At 37.1% G+C, this 24,305-nt stretch overlaps 1 protein-coding gene across 2 annotated transcripts in view; it reads right to left on the reverse strand.

Moving 5' to 3' along the window:
* Glra3 (glycine receptor alpha 3) overlaps nt 1-22,720 on the reverse strand; it is a 146,072-nt gene extending 123,352 nt beyond the window's left edge. Inside the window, exon 1 of one of the 2 annotated variants that reach the window (XM_005075143.3) lies at nt 22,136-22,720. In XM_005075143.3, the coding sequence (XP_005075200.1) occupies nt 22,136-22,206 (71 nt within the window). In that variant the 5' untranslated portion in view covers nt 22,207-22,720. The remainder of the gene's footprint in view (nt 1-22,135) is intronic. The other variant, XM_040742269.1, reaches the window with a different exon arrangement.
* Between the last annotated feature and the right edge of the window lie 1,585 nt (nt 22,721-24,305).

Raw genomic sequence — 24,305 nt, forward strand, 5'->3', positions numbered from 1 at the left:
CTCCTCCCTCACTCCCCTTTCCCCCCACCCTCCCACCCTATTGCCAAATCCTTCCACATAGGGGATATCTAGAGTCTGTCATTTTACTCTGGGTAGGGTCCAGGCACTCCCCTAAGAGTCCAGGCTGAGAGAGCATCCCTCTTTGTGCTATAGGCACACGATGACTGTTTGTATTCCAGGGATGGACACTGATCCACAGCTCAGGGCCCCATAGGTTGCCCAGGCCTTCTCGCTGACACTCACATTTGGGGGGGTCCAGATCAGTCCCATGCTGGCCTCCCCACTGTCGTTCTGGGGTCCAAGAGCTCTCCCCTGTTCAGATCAACTGTCTCTGCTGGTTTTGCCAGCCCATTCTTTGCCAATTTGCTCATCACTCCTCTCTCTCTGTCACTGGGTTCCTTGGGTTCAGTTCAGTGATTAATTGTGTGTTTGCCTCTGCTTCCATCAGTCACTGGATGAAGGTACCCGGATGGTTATAGACATCAAATTCATTATCAGGAATGGGCATTCGAGGTGATCTCTCCACTATTGCTTAGCTTGCCAATTGGTGTTATCCCTTTAGATCACTCGAGGTCACTCTGGTGCCTGATCTGTCTTCTAACCTATGATTCCCTCTTCCCCCTATTCTATCCCCACCCACTCAACATTCCTGTTCCCCCATGACCAACTCTCTTCCTCTTCACCCCCTCTCTTCTTCCCAGCTCCCACTCCCCCCACCCCTCGCCGTGTTCCCCATCCATTCAGAGGATCTTGTCTCAATCCTCTTCTCTTGGGTACTATGCATATATGCATATCTTTTAGGTTCTTTTCTGTTTCCCAGACTCTCTATCAGTGGAAGTGCAGACTAGCACTATATTGATCCATGTCTAACATCCATATATGAGTGAGTACATACCATGTTTGTCTTTTTGCGACTGGGTTACCTCACTCAGGATGGTTTCTTCCAGTGCTATCCATTTACCTGCGAATTTCAAGATTCCATTGTTTTTTTTTTCTGCTGAGTAATACTCCATTGTGTAAATGTACCACATTTTCTCTATCCACTCTTCAGTTGAGGGGCATCTAGGTTGCTTCCAGGTTCTGGCTATTACAAATAATGCTGCTATGAACATAGTGGAGCAGATGCCCTTGTTGTATGAATTTGCCTCATTTGGATATATGCCTAAGAGTGGAATTGCTAGGTCTAGTGGTTTTTGTTGTTGTTGCTTGTTTGTTTGTTTGTTTTTAACTTTATTACAGTTCCTTTGTATATATATCATGGCTTCAAGTTTTGTGTTTTTATGGGATTCCTATGTGCACTAACATGTGTGTTTTTGCTTCTGTATGTCCGTCTTGAGTTTTTACTATTTAATCTTCTCTCTGTTTGGATGTTTTGTCTTATTATGTTTACATTTTTGTCTGTTTTATATTGCTTTATTTCATTTCATTTTATTATTTTTCTTTACATTCCTGTTTGTTTTCTAAGGAAAGACAGAAATGGTGGGGATTAGGTGGAAAGGGAGGGATGATCTGGACAGAGCTGGGGGGAGAAAAGTAAATAGATTAATGTGTATATAAATGAAACACAACTCCATGTAGAAAGAACAATCACAAAAACAAAATAAAATCTTAAAGAAAAATTCAAAAGAGCAAAGCAAGAATGACTTTAATCTGTTTAGCCATCATTTATGGATACTATAAGATAATAAGTTAAATTTCCCATGTTTGCTCAGTACTTTTGCAGAAGAATCCTGCACTATCTTCAAATAAGGTAGAAGACCGATTAAACAGTCACAACACAAGTCATTTGCCAATTACCTGCACAAAAGCTCTCTTTGGAAAAGCCTTGGGACTGATTAGAGCAAACTGAGAAAGTAAACCAAGAAAAAGAATCAAGGAAGGAGGTTATTTAACTTAGAAACACACATTGTGATTTCCACAGACAGTATCAACTCAAAAAGCCTTACAGAAGTGGAGGAAACCATTTGCTAAGGAGTATACCTATATATATATTTCACTGACAAAAATATAAATCAAAGACAAAAATAATAGTTTGGAGCATAAGAGAAATGAAATACACGAAGAAAGGGTACTGTCTTAATTAGAATTTCTATTGTTGTTAAGAAACACCATGACCAAAGCAAATAGTGAAGGAGGAGATTCATTTCCTCTTGCAGCTTTTAATCAGCGAGGGCACAAACTCAAGGCAGAAACGTGGAGGCAAGATTGATTCAGAGGCCATGGAAGAGTGCTTCGACTGACTTGCTCCCAGTAGCTTTCCCACCCTGCTTTCCCATGCCATATAGGATTATCCGCACAGAGGTAATAACATTCCTGTGCAATAAACACACACACACACACACACACACACACACACACACACACACACAAACACACCAGTTATAAACTAGGAAGGTACACACACACACACCAATTATAAACTAGGAAGGTACACACACACACGCACACACACACACACACACACACACACACACACACCAATTATAAACTAGGAAGGTGTGCCACAGCTTTATCCATTGGCCAATCTGGTGTGAGCGTTTTCACAAATGATGTTCTCTTTTCTAAAAGGATTCTGTATCAAATTGATTTAAGAACCTACCCAGCACAATTATTAATAAGATTCAATAAAGACAGAGACATAATTATAAAATTAAAGGTAGACAAAATGTGAACCAATAATAAACAATATGAAGTTATTGTTTAAATGTGTGAAAATAATCATCAGAGTTAAAGCATGTGTTTGAAAATACTGCTCTTAGCTGGGCAGTGGTAGCACATGCCTTTTAATCCCAGCACTCGGGAGTCAGAGGCAGGTGGATCTCTGTGAGTTCGAGGCCGGGCTGGACCAACAGCCTCCAAAATAATACAGAGAAACCCTGTGTCGCAAAAAAAAAAAACAAAAACAAAAACAAAAAAAAAGAAAGAAAGAAAATACTGCTCTTTAGAAACACAAATATGTAGGATGCAGGACCAATCAGTGCTATGAAGGTGCTTTTCAAAATTCTTTTGACAATTTAATCCATATGCAAATTGTCTTTTGGAATAATTTAAAAGTAAAGGATTAGAAGTAAAGCAGTATTTGCTTAAGATTTTTCAGATTAGACTTTTACAAACAAGGAAAAGTGAAAAGCCTTAAGAGAAAAGGGTTGTTTAATACCTACACATATTCATTTTCTCTTAAAAATATTCCTAGAAAATGTTCAATACGCTAAGTCCTATTTGGGGGACTCTGGATTCCACAATAAACAAAATGGGCCCAAATCATTTACCTCATATAATTCAGATTGTAGTCTACCAGAGCATTATAAGGCAGAAATAAACTTCACTTTGAAGATTGTATTTGTCAAAACACTGCTGAGGTCAAGAAGTTTACCACATAAATATTTTTATACTATGTTATACCACATAACATTATGTGAATCTATTTAAAGACTTGAGGCTAGATATTGTCATGAAAAGATTGAACAAACAGAAAAGAGAAAAAATGGAAGGCTAGACAAGAAAACAGCCCAGCTGGCCAAGAACAGAAGAGCAAGAAGGGAGACCAGCGTATAACGTGTCCTGGAAGCCAGTTAAAACAAAGACATTAAAGAGCAGGAAGCAATGAGCCAGCCAGTAACAGCTATTAACAGTCCAAATAGATGAAGACAGAAAATTAGCCATTCTGTTCTTCAACATAGAGGTCACTATTGGCTGAATGGTACACTGTTAGGAAGTTAGTGGAAATCAAACTGAATGGGCTTGAGAAAACATTGGAGAGCAAACAACACAATGGGCATAGATGAAATGTAACATAATTGCAATAGTTCATAATATTAAAAACTTGTGTGTATGCCTAAGAAATCCTACGTTTCATAAAGAAATTTAGTAGATCACTTGTAAAGTATATATCTAACAGTACATTACTATTTGAACTATATTAAGGAATTAAAATCATTTAGAAAACAGTTTTCATGGAAGAGTGGATAGAGTGCATGCATAAGCAGTTTACACAAAATAAACACATTCACCATAAAATAGTCTTCTCAAGTTTAGTAGTAACCAGAGAGTGTCCATTTCAACTAAAGGTAGATGTCATTAAAATTGGTAAAAATTTTTGACATCAAAAATTGATGAGTGATGTTGACTGTGTCCTTTGCCTTACAGAAGCTTTTTAGTTTCAGGAGGTCCCATTTGTTAATTGTCGATCTCAGTGTCTGTGCCACTGGTGTTATGTTCAGGAAGTGGTCTCCTGTACCAACTCATTGAAGAGTATCTCCCACTTTCTCTTCTAAACGTTTCAGAGTGGGTGGATTTATGTTGAGATCTTTGATCCATTTGGAATTAAGTTTTGTACAAGGTGATAAACATGGATCTCTCTGCAGTCTTCTGTCTACCAGTACCCAGTTATGCCAGCACCATTTGTTGAAGATGCTTTCTTTTTTCTAATGTATAGTTTTAGCTTCTTTGTCAAAAATCAAGTGTTCATAGGTGTGTGGGTTAAAATCAGGGTTTTCAATTCGGTTCCATTGGTCTACATAATTATTTTTGTGCCAATACCAAGCTGTTTTCAGAACTATAGCTCTATAATAGAGCTTGAAGTCAGGTATGGTGATGCCTCCTGAAGTTCATTTATTGTATAGGGTTGTTTTGGCTATCCTGGGCCTTTTGTTTTTCCATATAAAGTTGATTATTGTTCTTTCAAGGTCCTTGAAGAATTGTGTTGGAATTTTGATAGGTATTGCATTGAATCTGTAGATTGCTTTTGGAAAGATTGCCATTTTTATTATGTTGATCCTACCAATCCAAGAGCATGGGAGATCTTTCCATTTTCTGGTATCCTCTTTGATTTCTTTCTTTAAAGACTCAAAATTCTTGGTATACAGGTCTTTCACTTCCTTGGTTAACATTATCCCCAGATATTTGATGCTGTTTATGGCTATTGTAAAGTGTGATGTTTCTCTGATTTCTTTCTCAGTCACTTCATCATCTGTATATAATAGGGCCACTGATTTTTTTGAGTTTACCTTGTATCCTGCCACTTTACTGAAGGTGTTTATCAGCTGTAGGAGTTCTCTGGTAGAATTTTTGGGTCACTTATGTAAACTATCATATCATCTGCAAATAGTGAAAGTTTGACTTCTTCTTTTCCTATTTGTATCCCCTTGATCTCCTTTTGTTGTCTTATTGCTGTGGCTAGAACTTCAAGTACAATATTGAGGAGATATGGAGAGAGTGGACAGCCTTCTCTTGTTCCTGATTTTAGAGGTATTGCGTTGATGTTCTCTCCATTTAGTTTGATGTTAGCTGTTGGTTTACTGTATATTGCTTTTATTATATTCAGGTATGTTCCTGTTATCCCTGATCTCTCTAGGACCTTTATCATGAAGGACTGCTGGATTTTGTCAAAGGCTTTTTTCATCATCTAGTGAGATAATCATGTTGTTTTTCTTTTGCAAATTGTTTAGATGGTGGATTACATTGATAGATTTTCTAATGTCGAACCATCCCTGCATTCCTGGGAAGAAGCTTACTTGATCATGGTGATAATTTTTCTGATGTGTTCCTGAATCCGGTTTGCTAGTATTTTATTCAGTATTTTTGCATCGATGCTCATGAGGGAAATTTGTCTATAGTTCTGTTTCTTACTTGTGTCTTTGTGTGGCTTGGGTATCAAGGTAATTGTAGCCACGTAAAAAGAGGTTGGCAGTGAGCCTCTTGCTTCAATTGTGTGGAATACTTTCAGGAGTATTGGAATTAGCTCTTCTTTGAATTTCTGGTAGAATTCTGCACTGAAGCATTCCACAGAATGGGAAAAGATATTCACTATCCCCACATCTAAAAGAGGGTTAATCTCCAAATTTTACAAAGAACTCAAGAAGCAAGTCTCCAAAACACCAAAGGACCCAATTAAAAGGTGAGATACACAACTAAATAGAGAATTCTCAATAGAGGAAGCTAATATGGCCAAGAGACACTTAAGAAAGTGCTCAACATCCTTAGTCATCAGGGTAATGCAAATCAAAACAACTTTGAGATACCTCTAACTTCTGTCAGAATGGCTAAAATCAAAAACACCGAAGACAATTTATGCTGGAGAGGATGTGGAGAGAGGGGACCACTCCTTCACTGCTAGTGGGAGTGCCAACTCATACAGACACTTTGGAAAGCAGTATGAAGTTTCCTTAGGAAAGTGGGAATCAATCTACCACAAGACCCAGCAATTCCATTCTTAGGCATATATCCAAAAGAGGCAAATTCATACAACAAGGGCATCTGCTCCACTATGTTCAAAGCAGCATTATTTGTAATAGCCAGAACAACCTAGATGCTCCTCAACTAAATAGTGGATAGAGAAAATGTGGTACATTTACACAATGGAGTATTACTCAGCAGAAAAAAACAATGGAATCTTGAAATGGATAGCACTGGAAGAAACCATCCTGAGTGAGGTAACCCAGTCGCAAAAAGACAAACATGGTATGTACTCACTCATATATGGATTTTAGACATGGATCAGGATAGTGCCAGTCTGCACTTCCACTGACAGAGAGTCGGGGAAACAGGAAAGTACCTAAAAGATATGCATAGTTCCCAAGAGAAGAGAAATGAGGCAAGATCCTCTGAACAGATGGGGAACACTGCAAGGGGAGAGGGGAATGGGAGCTGGGAAGAATAATGGGGGAGAAAATGAAGAGAGAGTTGGTCATGGGGGAACAGGAATGTTGAGTTGGGGTAGAATAGGGGGAAGAGGAAATCATAGGTTAGAAGACAGATCAGGCACCATTGTGACTTCTAGTGATCTAAAGGGATGACACCGATTGGCAAGCTAAGCAATAGTGGAGAGACCACTTCAAATGCCCATTCCTGATAATGAACATGATGTCTATAACCACCCTGGAGCCTTCATCCAGTGACTGATGTAAGCAGAGGCAAACACCCACAGTTAAACACTGAACTGAACCCAAGGAACCCAGTGACAGAGAGAGAGGAGCGATGAGCAAATTTGCAAAGAATGGGCTGGCAAAACCAGCAGAGACAGCTGATCTGAACAGGGGGGAGAGCTCTTGGACCCCAGACCGACACCTGGGAGTCCAGCATGGTACTGATCCAGACCCACTGAATGTGAGAGTCAGTGAGGAGGCCTGGGCAACCTATGGGGCCCTGAGCAGTGGACTAGTGTTTATCCCTGGAATACAAACAGACATCGTGTGTCCATAACACAAAAAGGGATGCTCTCTCAGCCTGGACTCTTATGGGAGTGCCTGGACCCTACCCTGAGTGAAATGACAGACTCTAGATAGCCCCTATGTGGAAGTAATTGGCAATAGGTTTGGAAGCTGTGGGGGATGGTGGGGGGTTGTGAAAGGAGGGGAGGGAGAGGAAATGGGATTGACATGTAAAACAAGCTATTTAAAATTAAAAGAAAAAAAAAAAAGAAATTACCCAATATGATGATGAATTAGAAAGTCAGGGCTTTCTAAATTCTAAAACTAGAAAACAATAAAGTTGTGGTTCTCTTTCTCAAAAAAATGATGAGTGAGTGGGTAAAATGTAATTTATTTGAAATGTGTACAAGAAAGCACAGGATGGATGCAATTGCTAAGGCCGTTTTAAAGGGACATTCTGTGGTTTGTTTGAGGCATGCACACTCCGTTACTCAAAAGTTCATGGAAAAAATAGGGAGGAGGAAAGTTGAGCTCTGTGTGCTTGAGTTCTTCTCCTAAACTGCTCAAACAGAAGTCTCCCTCATCTTTACTGTGTTAGAATATGTTAGGAGAAGAGTGACTGGATTTTCTATTGCAGTTTCCCCCCACCTCCCTCTGTCTCTCTGTCTCTCTCACAGTATGCAAGTAAGGCAGTGTAATTTCCCTAACATTTCCCTAAGTATGTAACCTGGAAAGAAGCCTTAGGTTCTTTATCCATGCTCTCTAAGGAGAGGACCAGGCAATATTGGGGAATAGTTTTGATTTATGTGAAGTATTTGGATTTCTTTAGTGACAAACAAACCATGCATTACCTAAGTGATTATTGAAAATGCAAAAATAAATTCACGTAAACACTTTGGGATATTTTTGAAGTAAATGCCTACAGTGATTGCATGAAAAATTATGAATATACAATCACAATAGTGACACAACAATCATTCCATTAGCAACCACAGCTTCAACCCTACAAAACAGCAGATTTATTCTGTATCCTCCCAGGAGGTCATAGAAATGTGTTTCAACATAAACTTTTATCTTTAAAAGAGTATGAAATACTGCTGACTTCTTAAAATGAATTGCATGCTGTAGAATGTTGCTCCTAATTACCATGGCTCTTCTCTTCCTTTTGGTAGAGAGTATTTTAATTTTCTTTTCTTTTTGACATACACATGCAAAATCTTCTTTCATTAGAAGTGTTTCTCTCACTTCTTCAGGGTGGTTTACAAATCTGCCTATTCTGCTAGCTTTCATCACACACAGCAAAGGCACATGTGCACACATACACGAGCCGACACTATGCATGAAGTTTTCACCACATCCATGAATGTTACTTCTTTTTTATTTTTATTTTTATTTTTGGTTTTTATGAGACAGGGTTTCTCTGTATTGTTTTGGAGGCTGTCGGTCCAGCCAGGCCTTGAACTCACAGAAATCTGCCTTCCTCTGCCTCCCGAGTGCTGGGATTAAAGGCGTGTACCACCACCGCCCGGCCTTTTTTATTTTTTATTTAAATTAAAAACAATGTTTTTTACATACCAGTCCTAGTTCTGCATCTAGCATATGGAATATGGGCACAGGCCACTGAAGCTATAATAGTAACTACTAACAATATAGGTTGAGGCTTGGTCACTGGGAACTACATTACGCATTTTGCTTACTGGAATTTTACCAGTTTTTTTTTTTTGCTTGAATATCATACTACTTCACATTTCCTCTACTTAGCCAAACCAGAAGGATTCCTCCTCAAATTGTCACTTACAGAACACAATTTATGTAGAACTCTGCCATTCACTGGTGTTCACTATTGATATGTAACATAGTACATCATTATATTCTCTACAAGACTGGAAAATTCAGTACTGAGGGCAGAGCCTTCACTATATAACTTTCTTCATGGAGAATGAGATGAACAAAGACCATTAATATACTATTTGCTGTAGTTTCTAAAAAATCTTCTGGTGTTCTGTTTGATAAAGGGTAGGTAGTTTAATATGTAGCTTAAGAGAACTCTGTTCTTTTTTAAACATCAAACACCTTAATTTACAAAATGGAATCGTTGAGGATGGCTTTAATAATGTTTTGAATGACTAATGTCAAAACTGATATATAAAATAATCAGTGTACAGTTGTCCAAGAGGGATGGTTTTGTTCTGAATTTTATCTAAAAATCTACTTCTTAGACTTAAAAAATAGTTTGTTTAAAAAAAACAATGTAAATTTCTTTTTAGTATTACCAAAGTGGTTCATATACAAAACATAAAAAACTACAGCAAAAGAAAAATGTTATTTACCTCACCAATCAGAAGTGACTGGGACAAGAGGGAGCTCTTAGACTAATGGCTGAGAGGCCAAAGGGGGTCTGATCCAAACTCTATGAATGTAGTTTCAGGGAAGAGGCCTCAGAAATCTCTGGGGCCTTGGATAGTACAAATGAACTTTGGGAGCCCATTCCACATGGAGGGAGGATCTCTCAGCCTTGACACATGGGGAAGGGCATAGGCCCTGCCCTGGATGAAATGACAGATTCTGGAGACCACCCTCAAGGAGGCCCTCACCCTCCCTGGGGAATGATGTGGGGGTTGGGTGGGGAGTTGGGGGAGGGCTGGTGAAGGGACAAGGGAGGAGGGGTGGGAGATGGAGCTGGGATTGACATGTGAAGCATGCATGCATGTTTGTAAGACATAATTTATTTTAATAAAAATTAAAAAAAGAAGTGACCGGGACTATCTCAGATGATTTTTCACATATATTTTAACAGTTAGTGAAATTCACCAAGGAAATATACACAACAGAAATAATACTAATTTATTTTGAACTTACTGATTACTCTTTTGACTGAATTTACACCAACACATATTATTTTTTTAAATTTATTTTTCAGTTTAAATTTAGATAAGAAACAAGGTTGCTTCACAAGTCAGTTCCAGGTCCCTCTCCCTTTCCCTCCCCTCCTCCCGTGCCCTCACCCCAGCCCCCCCATTATCCCCTCATTTCCCCAGGGAGGGTGAGGCCCTCCATCGGGGTGTCCATAGTCTGTCATTTCATACAGAGCAGGGCCTAGACCCACCCCCAAGAGTTCAGGGTGAGAGTGCACCTCACATTGTAGGATGGGAGTCCAAAGTCGGTGTGTATACTTGGGATGAGGCTTAGGTAATCTATTGAGCCTTGGGCAGTAGATCAGTACTCATCCCAACACATATTCTTAAAGTACATGTTAAAAATAAATTCTCAATGTGATAAAAATTCAAGATATACAAGCAAGATATTTTAAAGGGAAGTACCTGTCTCTTCAATCTCCAGTGTATGAAAGAAAAGTGCAGAGAATTTAAAATGGAATCATGCTAAAAATATGTTTTGTAAGCAGCACTGAGTCAACAGAACACCGATACTCAGATTTTCATAGATATTCCCATTTGTGTGACTATGAATGTTTATGTAAATGATGCATTGCAGTGGAAGGTGTTGTGTCTAAAGTACATTTAAGGCAGACTGAAGATATTTCTTCCTGTGGTTCAGGCAGTCTCACATCTACTTCACTATCACATTCTTTGAAGGAGATTAAAAAAATGACACAGAACAAACTGTAAATCAAATAATACCATAAAAATTATGATGGGCAATACTAAATACATAGATATAAGAGTAAATACAGTATTATTGAGTTTCTCAAGAGTTAACATTATACTAGACTTCAAGGTTTTTATTCATCTGCATTCCTTCCAAGAGTTAAAAGTGAAATGAAAAAGTCACGATCAAGGGTGTTCACATTATACTTCAAGCTAGTCATTTCAAGTTGTCATTTCATAGTTAACCAACATACCGTGCCTCCACCCTCTCTCATCCTATTTTTAACCTTTGATCTAGATGCATAGTTTGGGGGGGCAATATGAAAGTATTTGCCCTATATGATAAATGTTATCTCCTTTAGCATTAAGAGATTTTGTTTTTATTCAATAAAGCATGTCTTTATCCACCACACACAGACTGTTTTGCAATACTAGGCTGGCCATGTCAAGATACAAACAAAACAAAAACTAAGCAAAAAATAACTCAAGGTTATGAGGGAAAATAATAGCCCAATATTTCTTGCTTTCATGCAAGGACATAAAATAATGTAAAGAACAGAAAACTTTTGAAACATGGTGTCATATTTTCCAACAGAAAGATTAATCAAAATGCTTAATTCTAATTAATACTGTCACATTTGATACAGCTCACTTTTACTTTTTTTGTTTTGGTGTTGATTTTGATTTTATTTGTGAATTAGTCTTATTCTGCTGTCCAGGCTAGCCTTCAATTGCAGCAATCTTTCTATATATGAACCCCAACCTGATCATGCTCACTATTGATCCATAACTCATTCTTTCTCCAGTAATACTTTCTCTAGAGTTCCTCAAGGCAGAATCTCTAGGCTTGACACTACGTTACTTCCAATGAAATGTGAATATGTAATTTCTGTATTGAGTGTACTGGCCAGAACTGGACAGTTGACTGAAAAATGGGAAACTTTAGAGCTTTAGGACTGTTTCTAAAAATGAACCTCCTCTGGCTTATTGTATATCTCACAGAAGCAATGTCACGTCAAGAACAGCAAAAAGAAAGATTAGAAGCGTTTGTAATCACCCCCCATGCCAGCCTTGGTGTTCATACTTCCTCAGGTTTTTAAAATTTTTTAATTAAAATTTTTTCATAAAATAAATTTTGATCATATTCCTTACCCTCCCCATATTGTTTTTATTAATTTTTTACAAAAGTTGGTGTGGTAGTGTACACCTTTATCGCCAGCTCTTGGAAGGCAGAAACTGGTGGGTCGCTATGAGTCTTAGGATATTATGGCCATAGAGAGTTCCAGACCACAGGTCCCTTAAAAGTGACAGAAAGACAAATTCCTTCAATTGATACTATTCAGCAGCTCCTTGAATCCCACAAAATGAATTTTATCTGAACTAAAACAATGATAATTTTGGCTATAATTAAATAGCCTTTAAATGCATGACTATAGTGAATGTTAGTTATAAAATAGATTTTATAAGACAGGTATTTTTATTAAAATAAATAAGGAGCCATCACTACAATGATCAGTACATATTTCTGCTAAGGGCAGATGATCACATTTTGATCATGTCAGTTTAAACAATGTATTCTATAGATGCATACAGCTATATACATTCTACTTTAAAGGGAACACAGTTGAAACAATCACTCAGTCCATGGAAGGCCACTGAGACTCTCAAAAAAAGAAATGAAGTTTGACCTAGAGTATTGTCTCCAAGTTTCTTGTTTAGGTGCATGCTGACAAAAGAATTCAGAGAGCAGAAAATGTAAGGTGTGCTATTTTAGAAAAAATCTAAAGGAAGCTAGCTGTTTCTTAGGAAGGCTTATAATTATACACTGCATTAAGAGCTAGTTGTCTCTAATTCTTTGATATGTTTTTATATCCATTAAACTTTTCCAGTATAGTCTTAGCTCTGTGTTGATATATATATGAAAACACAGAGTCATACACAGAAAATGGTAAGAAGTGAAGCAACACTGGAATTTTGTGTGATGTTAGTTAAGGAGAAATATTTGAGCTAGACATAAGATTCAACACTACTATAATCTTGAAGACACCAGCAGAGATCTGCAGTAGAATGAGCCTTGCTTTGATGATGCTCACTGTTTAAGATTTTCAGGAAGAAAGAGATATCCTAAATCCCGAGGGTTTAAGGGAGAAAAAAAGAATTCAAAAGTCCTTTCAAGTATTTTAAGATCCTTACAAAGTAGCAACTTGAAGAAGAGTAAAATGTACAAAAGTCTAATCTAGATAATCCTGCTGCTTCCATTTTTCCCACTACATAAAATAAGAGGAATAAAGGGACATGAAGATGTTCATATACTTGTATTAGATTGCAGGATGTGCTACACAATGAAAGGCTCTTCAGTATGTAAGTAGACTAAAGAAAAATCTCTTATTAAAGGATCATTGAATAAGTAGTGGATATACCAGGCTATGCATCTTAGTGTTATTAACAACCAGTAAGTAGTTCACAAAGATACAATTTCAAAAGTTCTCAGAATTAGGGTTATCTGACATATTCAATTTTTAAACTCTGGTCAAGAAAATAATAAGTTTTTAAATATTATGAAAATTCATAAACATGTGTAATTTTGTGTGGTGGTCTCTGTGTGTGCAGTGTGTCATAAATATATTTGTGTGCAAGATCCTATGGATGTGGATGTGTGTACATGTGTATGCTTACCTGTGAATGCCAGAGGAAAATGTTGGTTGTTGCCCCTCAGATGCCATAGTGTGTTTTGGAGATGGGCCTATCACTGGGATGTGGAAGTCATCAACATAGCTAGGCTGTCTGGCCAAAGAGTCCTTGAAATCATACATCTCTTCCTCCCTAGTGCTTAATTACAATCATGCAGCAGCACATAGTTTTCCAAAGGCTCTAGAGATAGAACTGGGATGCTCTTCATTGCTCTGGAAACACCATTCTGACTCAGCCATATCCCCATCTACCTTTTGTTGACTTTTAAAAATTTTACCAATAATTAAAGTTTACTCCTTAACCTTCCTACGCTCCGAATAAACAGATCTTAAGTGATAGAAATTAACAAATACATGTAACAGACACACACAAATGAATTAGATTTTCAAAATGTGATCTTCCATCAAAGGAAAGCACATAAAGCACTTCGGAATAGAGAAAATAATATTTTAAAAAGCACTTGCTGATATCCTACAGGTTTTTTCAGGAGAGGATAGTCCAAAAATAGCATAAAGTATGCATTTATTTAAAAGAAAATGTGGACCCCTGTGGTAGAAATGTCACTGTGAAGCTAACTGCACCCGCTCCCCTTTGGAAATGTCATCCATGCTAATGAAGCAGTTTCCACTCGAAATTGTCCTCCCTCTTTTCTTCCTTCTGAGGTCCCATCCGGATCTCTATGTGAATTTATATTTCCTTCACCCTCAGGAAGATTTTGTCCGTGTTCACATTCAAAGACAAAGTTTCTTGCTTTTTTTCAGTGTTTGTAACTGTTACTACTTTTGGTAGTTATCCATGGTTATATTTTCAGTGATTATCAACAATAAAATTAAATAAGTAAGTAAATAAATAAATGGTCTCTTGGTCTAAATCTTTATATACATATAAATAGATAGATTAAAAGAAGAAACAGATATCTATGCTATCAACATTTTCCCTGTGTCTAGGGACTTGGAAACATGCCAGTGGCTCTGACCTCAGAGAAGTAACATATATGACAGAAATTTAAGTGTGACCTTCTATATGTTTATTAACAATTGATTAATGCCAGGCTTGTGTTCAGGGTTGTTTCACGGTTGTGTTTCTTCTTTCCTGTACAGACGCATTAGCAAACATAAACCAGGGGTATGGAATAGTATAATAACTAAAGCAGGTGACATACAAATGCAAGGGCCTGAGTCTGAACCCCTGGAACCCTTGTAAAAAGGCTTGGTGTGGTGGTAGATACCTGAAATTCCAGCAGTGTAGAAGCAGAGATAAGGGCCTGAGGCTCGTTGACCTGTCAACCTAGCTACTAAATCTTTGAGCTCCAGTTCAATAAAAAAACAACTCTCCTTCAACACATAAGGTAGGTGGTGGCTAAGATGACACACGTTGTCCTTTGTTTTCCAATACATGCATTCATTTACCCACAAACACATACATCTGTGAGAGTGAATGGCAAAAGTCAAAACTGATGTGAAGATGTATCCCATGAATGAGATGGTGGTTTATGCTTTACTGGCACTTGAAAAGGTAAATTTTCACAAGTGGTATCATGCAGTAGAGAAAGGCAGGCCAGGATCATCTTCAGAAGGAACAAAAGAGGCATGGGTAAGGAAATGGAAAAGGCAACAGTGTGTACGGCTATGTTTGAAAAGAGGAATGATCTTTTTTTTTTTCTCTGTATAGCTTTGGGGCCTGTTCTGAACTAGCTCTTGTAGAGCAGGCTGATCTCAGACTCACAGAGATCTGCCTGCTTCTGCCTCTAGAGTGCTGGGATTTAAGGTGTGAGCCACCATCACCCAACTAAGAGAGGTCTTTTTGAAACTGTTAATTTCTTTTAGGAAAAGTAAACAAAACACAGGACTTATTCCCAGAAGTCAAGGAGAACTGTTTGTATGCAAGATATTCATGTGAGTCGTAGAGAGACTAGGAATATGTCACTGTCTTTGTTCTGAAGGAACTTACACTTTGAGAAGGGGACATACTCAAACAACCCCCATGCCTTTGGCACACATGGCACTGGGAAATGGAAGAGACGTCCTCACTGAAACTAGGCATGGATGAGACCAGAGGTAGTGTTTTAGATAAGGTGACAAAAATGGGGGAGAATTTAGCCAGGTGAAGAGATGGAATTCATGTTTTCTCCTGTCCTTTCATGGAGGAAGTGGGATTTTATTTCTCTGGCTTCTAATTGTTTATCTTCTTCCAGACTCACATTTGAACTATTATTAGGAAAATCTTAACAAGAAGTTTTTTTGCAAATCAAACATTATAGCTGATGATGTCTCACATGCTACTGATAATTCATTATTTCTTCTAGATTTTTCTCTCATTCTAGAGTTTTCCAGTGAGAGAAAAGCTAATTATAATTAAAAACTTAATTTAAAAATTAAAATTGTTATAACAGCTACACTTGATTATCTATATTTACCTAACAGGAGACATTCTAGAGCAAATACAAATACTATGTACTGGGGTTATGCTTTATTACGACATTGTAACTTTACCTAAGACGTTTCACACGTTTGAGATCAATATGAAAATTAGCAGTCCAAATTAACAAAGAAATACAGTAAATGGCGGTGTTCTTTTGTAAACATATGTAAATATGACAGTCATCCAATAGTGACATTTGTCAGGGCAGTTGTGACTTAAAATATATTTGTAGAAAGCCTAATGACTCCTTAAAATCATGTATTATAAAAAGGGATAGTGCTAATTCCTGCTGTTTTGCTTTTGAAACTACTGTATGTTAAATAGTATCAATAGTTAAATGACACAATTTTTTTATTGTCAAAGCTGCAAAGATCTAGTAATTCAAAAAAAGCAAGCATATGCTTTATTTCTCAGTTATGACTCCAGGTGATGTAACTGTACAGTCTTAACATAAGAACTATCACAACAGGTTGGCAACAATTAGGCAAGGGAATGCATGCTGTTGGCACACAGTTTAAGCATAGGTTCACCCTTGTGTCTGAACCACTCAATTGATACACATACTTCGTGGGTTCTGTCATAGAATGCCTGCCTCCAATCCAAATCAAGATAACTCATTATTCCCTGTTCTTGGCTACTCCTCCAAGCAAAACAAAGCTACCATTCTTGAATGGGAGGCAATAAAGCCAAGACAACTGATGAATAATTACCTCACAGTTCTATGCAGACATGTGCCTGTGTTAGTTGTTTCCCATGAGCATTGGTATTCTAAATATGAAGAAAACAACATGGAAGGGAATTAGAGAGAAGATAGTAGGAGAAGCAATGAAAACCATTTGGGCAAGTCAAAAGATACACGAGATATAAGCGGAACGCTTCTTAGCTACCCTGTGTTTTGTCTTCCACTATCATTCAACACCAATGCATTTCCCATTCGTCTTTATTTTTTGTTTTTATTTCATACTTTATATCCTGGCCGAAGTTTGCTTCTCCTCACATGCCTACCAGTTCTTCCCCGACACCTTTCCTCTACCCCAGATCCACTCCTCCTCCATTTCCTTTCAGGAAAGAGCAGGCCTTGAGGGATATCAAGCAAATACTGCATAGCAAATTACAATAAGAATAAACACAAGCCTCCAGATCAAGGATGGATGAGACAAGCCAGTATGAGGAAAAGAGTATGTGCATACGTGTGTGTGTGTGTGTGTGTGTGTGTGTGTGTGTGTGTGTGTGTGTGCTTGTCTGTGTGTGTGGGCATGCATGTGCGTGCACATGAGTGCAGGTGTTTGGACCTGAGTCTGTCACTCTTGCCCTTGTAACCCTTGTAACTTCTTTCTGCCCTATATTTGTAATATTTGTATCTGTTTATGCATGTTTTTTTTCATTCTTTATATATATTTTGTAATATATACTACATAATAAATATATGTATTTATATATTATGTATTTATTTATATATTTATATATATATGCTAAAATCAATTGGGAGCTGCTAAATTATTTTATACCTCTCTCTGCAGACCTAAGGGATGGCAGGACACAAATGTAATACCTCAGTTTGAAACATTCTAAACCACTTCAGGGTTTCCTTGTCTTGAAATGACCCAAACATTCAGTGGAATTCTAATATTTAAAGCAAGTTTTTGAAGAAAAATGCAAATTTAGTTTCTAAATGATAAAAATACATGTAAGGATTTTCTCTTGAAAATTCAGTTTTGTCAGTATTTATATCTTTTTCTTTTTTATTTTGTACAGAAGATTTAATATAAGGCCTATGATTGCTATACATGTGTTCTACTACAGAGCTGTGTCCCAGCTTTACTGTTTATTCATTATTTAGTTTAGTTTTGACACAGAAACATGCTCTGTAACCCAGGAAGGCCTTGAATTTTCAGTCTTTCTTTCTTAGGCCCCCAGAGTAGCTGGTATTACTGGATTTTACCACCACAATAGACCAGCTTCTATTATCAACATTAAGATTATCTGCATGGTTTATTACAATGGGTCTTATTATATGTTCATGGCTGAACATGAACTCTCTTGGTCCAAGTAACTCTCCTACCGACCTCAGCCTCTTGAGTAGCTGAGGCCACATGAATAACACTGCACCCAGTAATTGCCTATAGTTTTTAAGGAAACTCTCTCTCCAGGAAATAGATACATAGGTATTTTGATCCAAGTTCTAATCTAGCACTATCCCTACAATAGATGCTACTGAGTTATACTTAAGTCAACTGATTGCAATTTTATTCATATTCCATTTCATTGCATTGTCTCCCTACTAGGGAGGGCTTATTATTATTTGTTTATTTACTTGTATGTGTTTCTGTGCTTATATAAGTATTTATGTATTGGAGCATGTACATTCCACAGCACATGTTTGGAGATCAGAGGGCTTTTAGGAGTCTATTCTTCCCTTCTACCATGTTGTTTCTAGGATTATATCTTGAGTCATATGGCCTAGCAACAAGCACCTCAACCCGAGCCTTCTCTCCTTCCCTCAACTTTTATTGTGGTAGCCATGTTAATAATTATCGCAAGAGGCATATAATCTTAAATCATAAACTATGATTTATTCTAGTAACTTAAGAATACACTGTATAACTGTACTATCATTCAATATTCAAAATATTCTTTTCTGATTATTGAGTGCATATTTGACATAACTCAAAACAACTATCAAGTCTTCTCAACCACATCCCTTCCTCAAGGTGCAGAAAACAGAGTTTGTCTATTTCTTGACACCTGACCCAACTTTCTCTTCTGTGATTTAAGTCTTATGATTGGTGGTGACAACTCCCCAGCCAAGCATAATTAAGCATGCTTTGGACACAAACACATGTGCAGACTTTGGTGAATGAATCATACTGAAATTCTTAATGGTATACATAAGAACACAATTGTTGATTGTCACACCTTGGTATAGGGTTGTATGAGTAAAAAAGAATTAAGTTTATTTAAAAAGGGAATTTTATAAAATGCTCTGTAATCTGCAACATAGATTGGAATTCTGGGCTATGATTTATCTGTATGTAATATTTTTCTTTCAAAAGCAGAAGAATCATGTGTGAGAGGTATAATTCATTAAAGCTATAAAATAATTGAGTGTATGTAACCTCATATAATAATCTGTAAGATTATTCTATGAAATATATTATTTTTCATTGTGTTACATAAGAAAACAGATCTCCCAAGAAAAGGCACTTAAAAGGACTGTTCTCATCTTCTAGAGCATAATAAAAAGCAAAACCAAGAATTTCAAATGACAAAATATTTTGGTAGACTTTGAGGTAATATATTAAGACCTGTTTTCTTTTCATTTGCTTTCATGTCTGAAGTTTACACAGTCAGGTTTAGCCACAAAATGTTATAATTTTGTCAAGTAGCAAACCTCTGTTGGTCCTCTATTAGTAAAAAAATTGAATGGTATCAGTGCTTCACCACGTTAAAGAAAATTTTGTTTGTGGTTTTATGTTTTTGGCATTTATTCTGCAAACCCTTCTTAATCACCACTTATCTGCATTTCAAAGAGAACATAACAGTGATGCTTTGTTTCTGGTTTTATTAAGATGAAAACTAAAATTCATGAAAAAGTTCTTAATAAAACAGCAATATTCTAGCAAAGCCAGAAAGCTTTAACACCCTTAACACTTAGAAATTAATATTCTATGTCTATACAATTTTGAAATGTAAGTATAAAGAACCATCTCCTGTAAATTTTTCTTTAAAATATCCCAAAACTGACATGTCTTCCTCATAGTTACTTCTAATTGCAGTGTGGCAATAAGTATTTCATTCTGATAATTTTGACTGATTTTATTAAACTTAATTACTCTTTCCAACTTTTAAAAAATTTGTAGCCATGCAATAGTCATCAAGGAAAACATTAAACATTTCATAATATCTTAACATTAGTCAAGTTATGTATTAGTAAACAAGAGGAACTCAGACATCACTTATAAGATTAGAATTAAATACACCTGTTTTGGAAAGGTGACAACATCTACCAAAGTTTAATATACTGTTTAACCATATTCATGCCTGCCCTATGACCCAGCAATTATTCCAGAGAAAATCTCAGGGCTGGCATACACACAGTACTCACATACATTCTACATACATACATACATACATACATACATACATAAATACATACATACATACATACACACATATTCACACATCACAAGATGTTCAAGGATATTCATGGTAGGGTTATATTAGCCCAAACTAGTCCATGAATATAGCTCATGAATTTACTGAGAGCAATGGATAAATTAATTGTTGTGTGGTCATATAAAGTGCACCAATACTTAACAATAAGTTCCTGCTATGTGCAGCACTATGGACAATCATTCAAGCATAGTGGTCTGAAAAATGAGTAAGATGCAAATTATTTTTATTTATAATAAACAAATCAAGGAAAACATTTGTGGCATAAATCAGGATATTGATTTCCATTGGGAAAGGTGAAGGAGATAGAGGTGGTAGTTGGGGTGTGGTATTGGTTGATACTTCTAATTCTTGGTCTATGATCTCATCATCTTGGTATGTTACCATTATGAAAAACTTAACTAAATTTATGTATATGGCTATTTTCAAAATGTGTATACTACTTAAATACAACTTTTAATACCTTAAGAACCTGTAAAAATTATTTGAACCAGAACATTATACATGACTTTGATGTTTGATTGATGCTGCTCTTGCTTCTATGTTGTTCTGGAAAGAGTTTGTTAAAATATCATTATGTTAAAATAATGATTTCTGCTGCTTGGTAGGACTGTAAACTGACTATAGCTAACAATAATGAAGTACATATTTCAAGTCAATATCTTTACTTTTACTTTTCTATTAATATATTACAAACAGATTTAGTTAACAAAGAATAACTTCCACAAAGACATTGATACATCATTTTTAGTAAGGTAGTCTTTCATTCTCATGCAAATCCTCTTTTCAGGACCACCACTGGGAGTGAAAATACTTAGTTTTCATATGTTATTAAAGTTTTCACAGTATAATGACCTACTCTCATCTGATTCCAGTTTCAGATAAAGAAGTTACTCATATAAAATCTCTGTCAACTGAAAGTTCCAAAAATTTATAAAACACTTTCCACTGAAAATACTGTGATCTGAAATGCTGCAAGCTCTCAATATAGAAGGCGGTCAACATTTGTACAAAATGTAATTTTCTTCTCAATCATTTCAACTGTTACATGCAGGCATGCCAGAACTATATGATCTTATACAGGGCAGCTCATGAGAGGCATACTTATTAAGGTAGCCAAAAGATTAAAAATTGATTTGCTAACACAAGGAAGAATTCTTACACCAGATGGAAACCAGCATATGTTTAACCAACTCAGTTGTTCTAGATATTTAACTTTGGCACTCCTGAAAAGGTTGTCAGTCATTAAGTGAAAATCCCCAAGACAGTCATTAAGCAACTATAGTAGCATACAATTTATGTTGCTAGTTTAAATATCTATATGAGCATTTTCTTTCAAGCAGTATTTGCTTAACAATGGGGTCTCAACTATTTTAACTCTCACCTAGCTTCTATTAGTTTCTTCTAGGTAATATGCAAAGTAGAAAGCCTACCTAACATGATTGGGACATAGTAAAAAATGTCATATCACAGCAATTTTGCAAGTTGATAGGCCTTTTATTCTGCTTGCTTCCAAAAGACAACTGTAGGCATAGAACATATCTGATGATTTATTAATGAATTTGCCTTCATGTATTGAATTAGGTCATTGCAAAGTAGTGCCTCAAAGTCCCCGTTTTAATGCAATCTCTGCACATATTGAAAATGACATTTCTCTGATCAATAAATACCTGTGCTGTATATGTTTCCTTCTAATTTAATATTACCCCACTTCTAAATTCTTAATGTTTTGTAACTTTTTAAAATAAATAAACATTCAGAACACACAATTCACCATTTCAAAGAATAATCTAAGGGAATATATGAAAAGGAAAAATGTCTGTTTTTTAAAAATCATTAAGTTTTAAACAGTAATGTAGAAATAGTTCAGTTACTTAAATACATATAACCAGCGAAAATAACAGGAAATTACGTTTCTACAGGTCTCAATAGAGTGATGACGAGGGTCTTTAAGACAGAAAAGTGTGATTAAAAGGAGAATTTCAGTAAGTCAGTACACAATCACCCATTTCTCAGCTTCCTCATTAACAAGTGGTTGCAGCTTAATACATTGGCTTATTGAGCTCTTAATGAGAGAATTAATGCCTGGGGACTTACCTCAGTAACAGTGCAGCTTCCCAGAAGTAAAATCCAGAAACTCGTGTCCGAAAGTGTCTCACGTGTGCCATGATACAGAGCGATATTCACAATCCTGAAAAGAGTCTTATCCGAGGCATGAGGGACCAGAAGGGCAGAAATGAAAACGTGCCATCTAACCCCTTCTGGGGCTCGTGGAGACAAACACTTGGAAGGTTTCAGCACCTCAGACAGCTCCCGCAGTACTCAGGAGCCCTTCCTTCCAAACACTTGATGTTTCCCTGGACCCCTCCTCCAAGCAGTGAGCAGAGGGATTCACAGGGCTACAAACGTGAATGCGAGTGATTTCACAGTGGAGCCATAGAATGGAGTGAGACTGAGACGATGCGTCAGGAGTGCCTAGGTCCTGAGCAACAGTTCCCCAAAGCTTTTTCAGCAGGAAAAGACTCGCTTTTTCTTGGCTCTGACCCCACTGGCTTGAGACAGAACAACAGCAGTCAAAACTGGGAATGCTGCTCCATCAGGTCCAAGCGCCAGAATATCGCTCTCCACCTTTGCAAAAAAAAATCCACGGAGCGCGGCAAAGACAGAAGGAGGCGGGGCCAGAGGATTTGTCCTTCCCGCCAATCACAGCTGCACAGCGGGACAGAGTGACAGGCCACTTACCTCGCATGGGAGTGCTCAGCCTTTCACCACGTAAAAAAGGGAAGGGGTAGAATAGATTTGGTGCAGAGCCTACTAGGTTCCCAGAGGGAGTGGAGAACGAAGCCTCGGGGCTGAAAAGGAGGTGCTAAAGGTTTCCAGGATTAGGGGGCAGAGCTATGTGGGGATGTTCCTTGCCTCACGGAAAAGACACAATTTAGTCAAGACATATTATACTGAAATGCTTGAAAAGGGCTTTGGAAGCTGAATATGCGGTGCCCGCGCAGAGCAGAATCAGTTTCCTCTGGAAGTATCTCATGGGCATGACCAGCTTGAAGCCAGTTAATTGACTTCAACGCTAATGAGACTTCTAAAAAGACTAAGGGATGAATTCTCCCGAAGCTGCTGCTAGAGACATCATTTAGAATATACCCCACCCCCAAACCCAGTTTTCTAAGGTTCAGAGTGATTTTAAAGGGAGGAACTAGCATATAGTACCAATGGGCTTATCTCCTTTTTGATAATTTCAGAGCTCTGTCTGTTTCCTCCGTGCTCCATTCCTTGCTCCCTCTTCCTTTTTCTCATTCAACTACCACTAGTGTGTGTGTGTGTGCAATATAAAAATTTATTTGCTGTTGGTCGGTATCAAAATGTTCATTTCTTCTGTCTATTTTTCAGAAATCCATTGGGAATTTATTCGGAAAGCCGTCCCTTCAACTCTTAACTTTTTCAACAGCTAAGCTGCATATTGAGAATGTATTCATAACCAGTCTCACAATATTTTTCATAGTTGAATTCAAAGTGTAATTTGCAATTTAAGTACCTCTGTAATACTCCATTTAATGGGACAAATACAAAGCACTAGGTACTAACCAGCTCAAAGGAGTTACAGCAAATACTATTTTAGTTCTCCTATTTAGTAGATCACATTATTCTCATCCAGTCAAAATAAGTTTTCTGAATTTATTTCGGTATTTTGGAAGATGTTTTTATGTGACTGTTTATTGATTTAAATCATAAACTATCAGAAGACTCATATGTTCATACAGCTCTTTTATATACTCGTATTATATTTGTATATGTGCATACATGCACACATGTATGCACATGCTTATGCTATGATTGGTGGTCATAAAATAACTTGTGGAGGGTTATGAGTTTGAGATCACATTTGGTCATCTAGCTTGGTATAAATGCCTTTACCTACTGAGCTAACTCACTGTCTCTTAGGTGATTCCATTCTCAATTAACTAATTGCTTCAATGAATCTGGTGAAAGCTTACAAGACACACATGCTTTTCAGTTAGTTATTCCTTGGTTAAGTATTACAGCTTTAAAAACTATAATAAAAAGAAATCCACATTATGGTTTTTCTTATATTAGCTATTGTTAAAGAAATACATTTTTCAAGTCCTACCACAGCCCAACACTGACACTGAAGCAAAGTCAGGAACCATGGAAAAAAATGCTTACTGGCTTACTTTCTTATACTACACAGACCACTTATGCAGAGGTGATGCCGCCAGCCACAGCCATCTTGGGTCAGCCA

This window comes from Mesocricetus auratus, unplaced genomic scaffold, assembly GCF_017639785.1.
Source record: "Mesocricetus auratus isolate SY011 unplaced genomic scaffold, BCM_Maur_2.0 Super-Scaffold_6731, whole genome shotgun sequence".
Taxonomy (NCBI): Eukaryota; Metazoa; Chordata; class Mammalia; order Rodentia; family Cricetidae; genus Mesocricetus; species Mesocricetus auratus.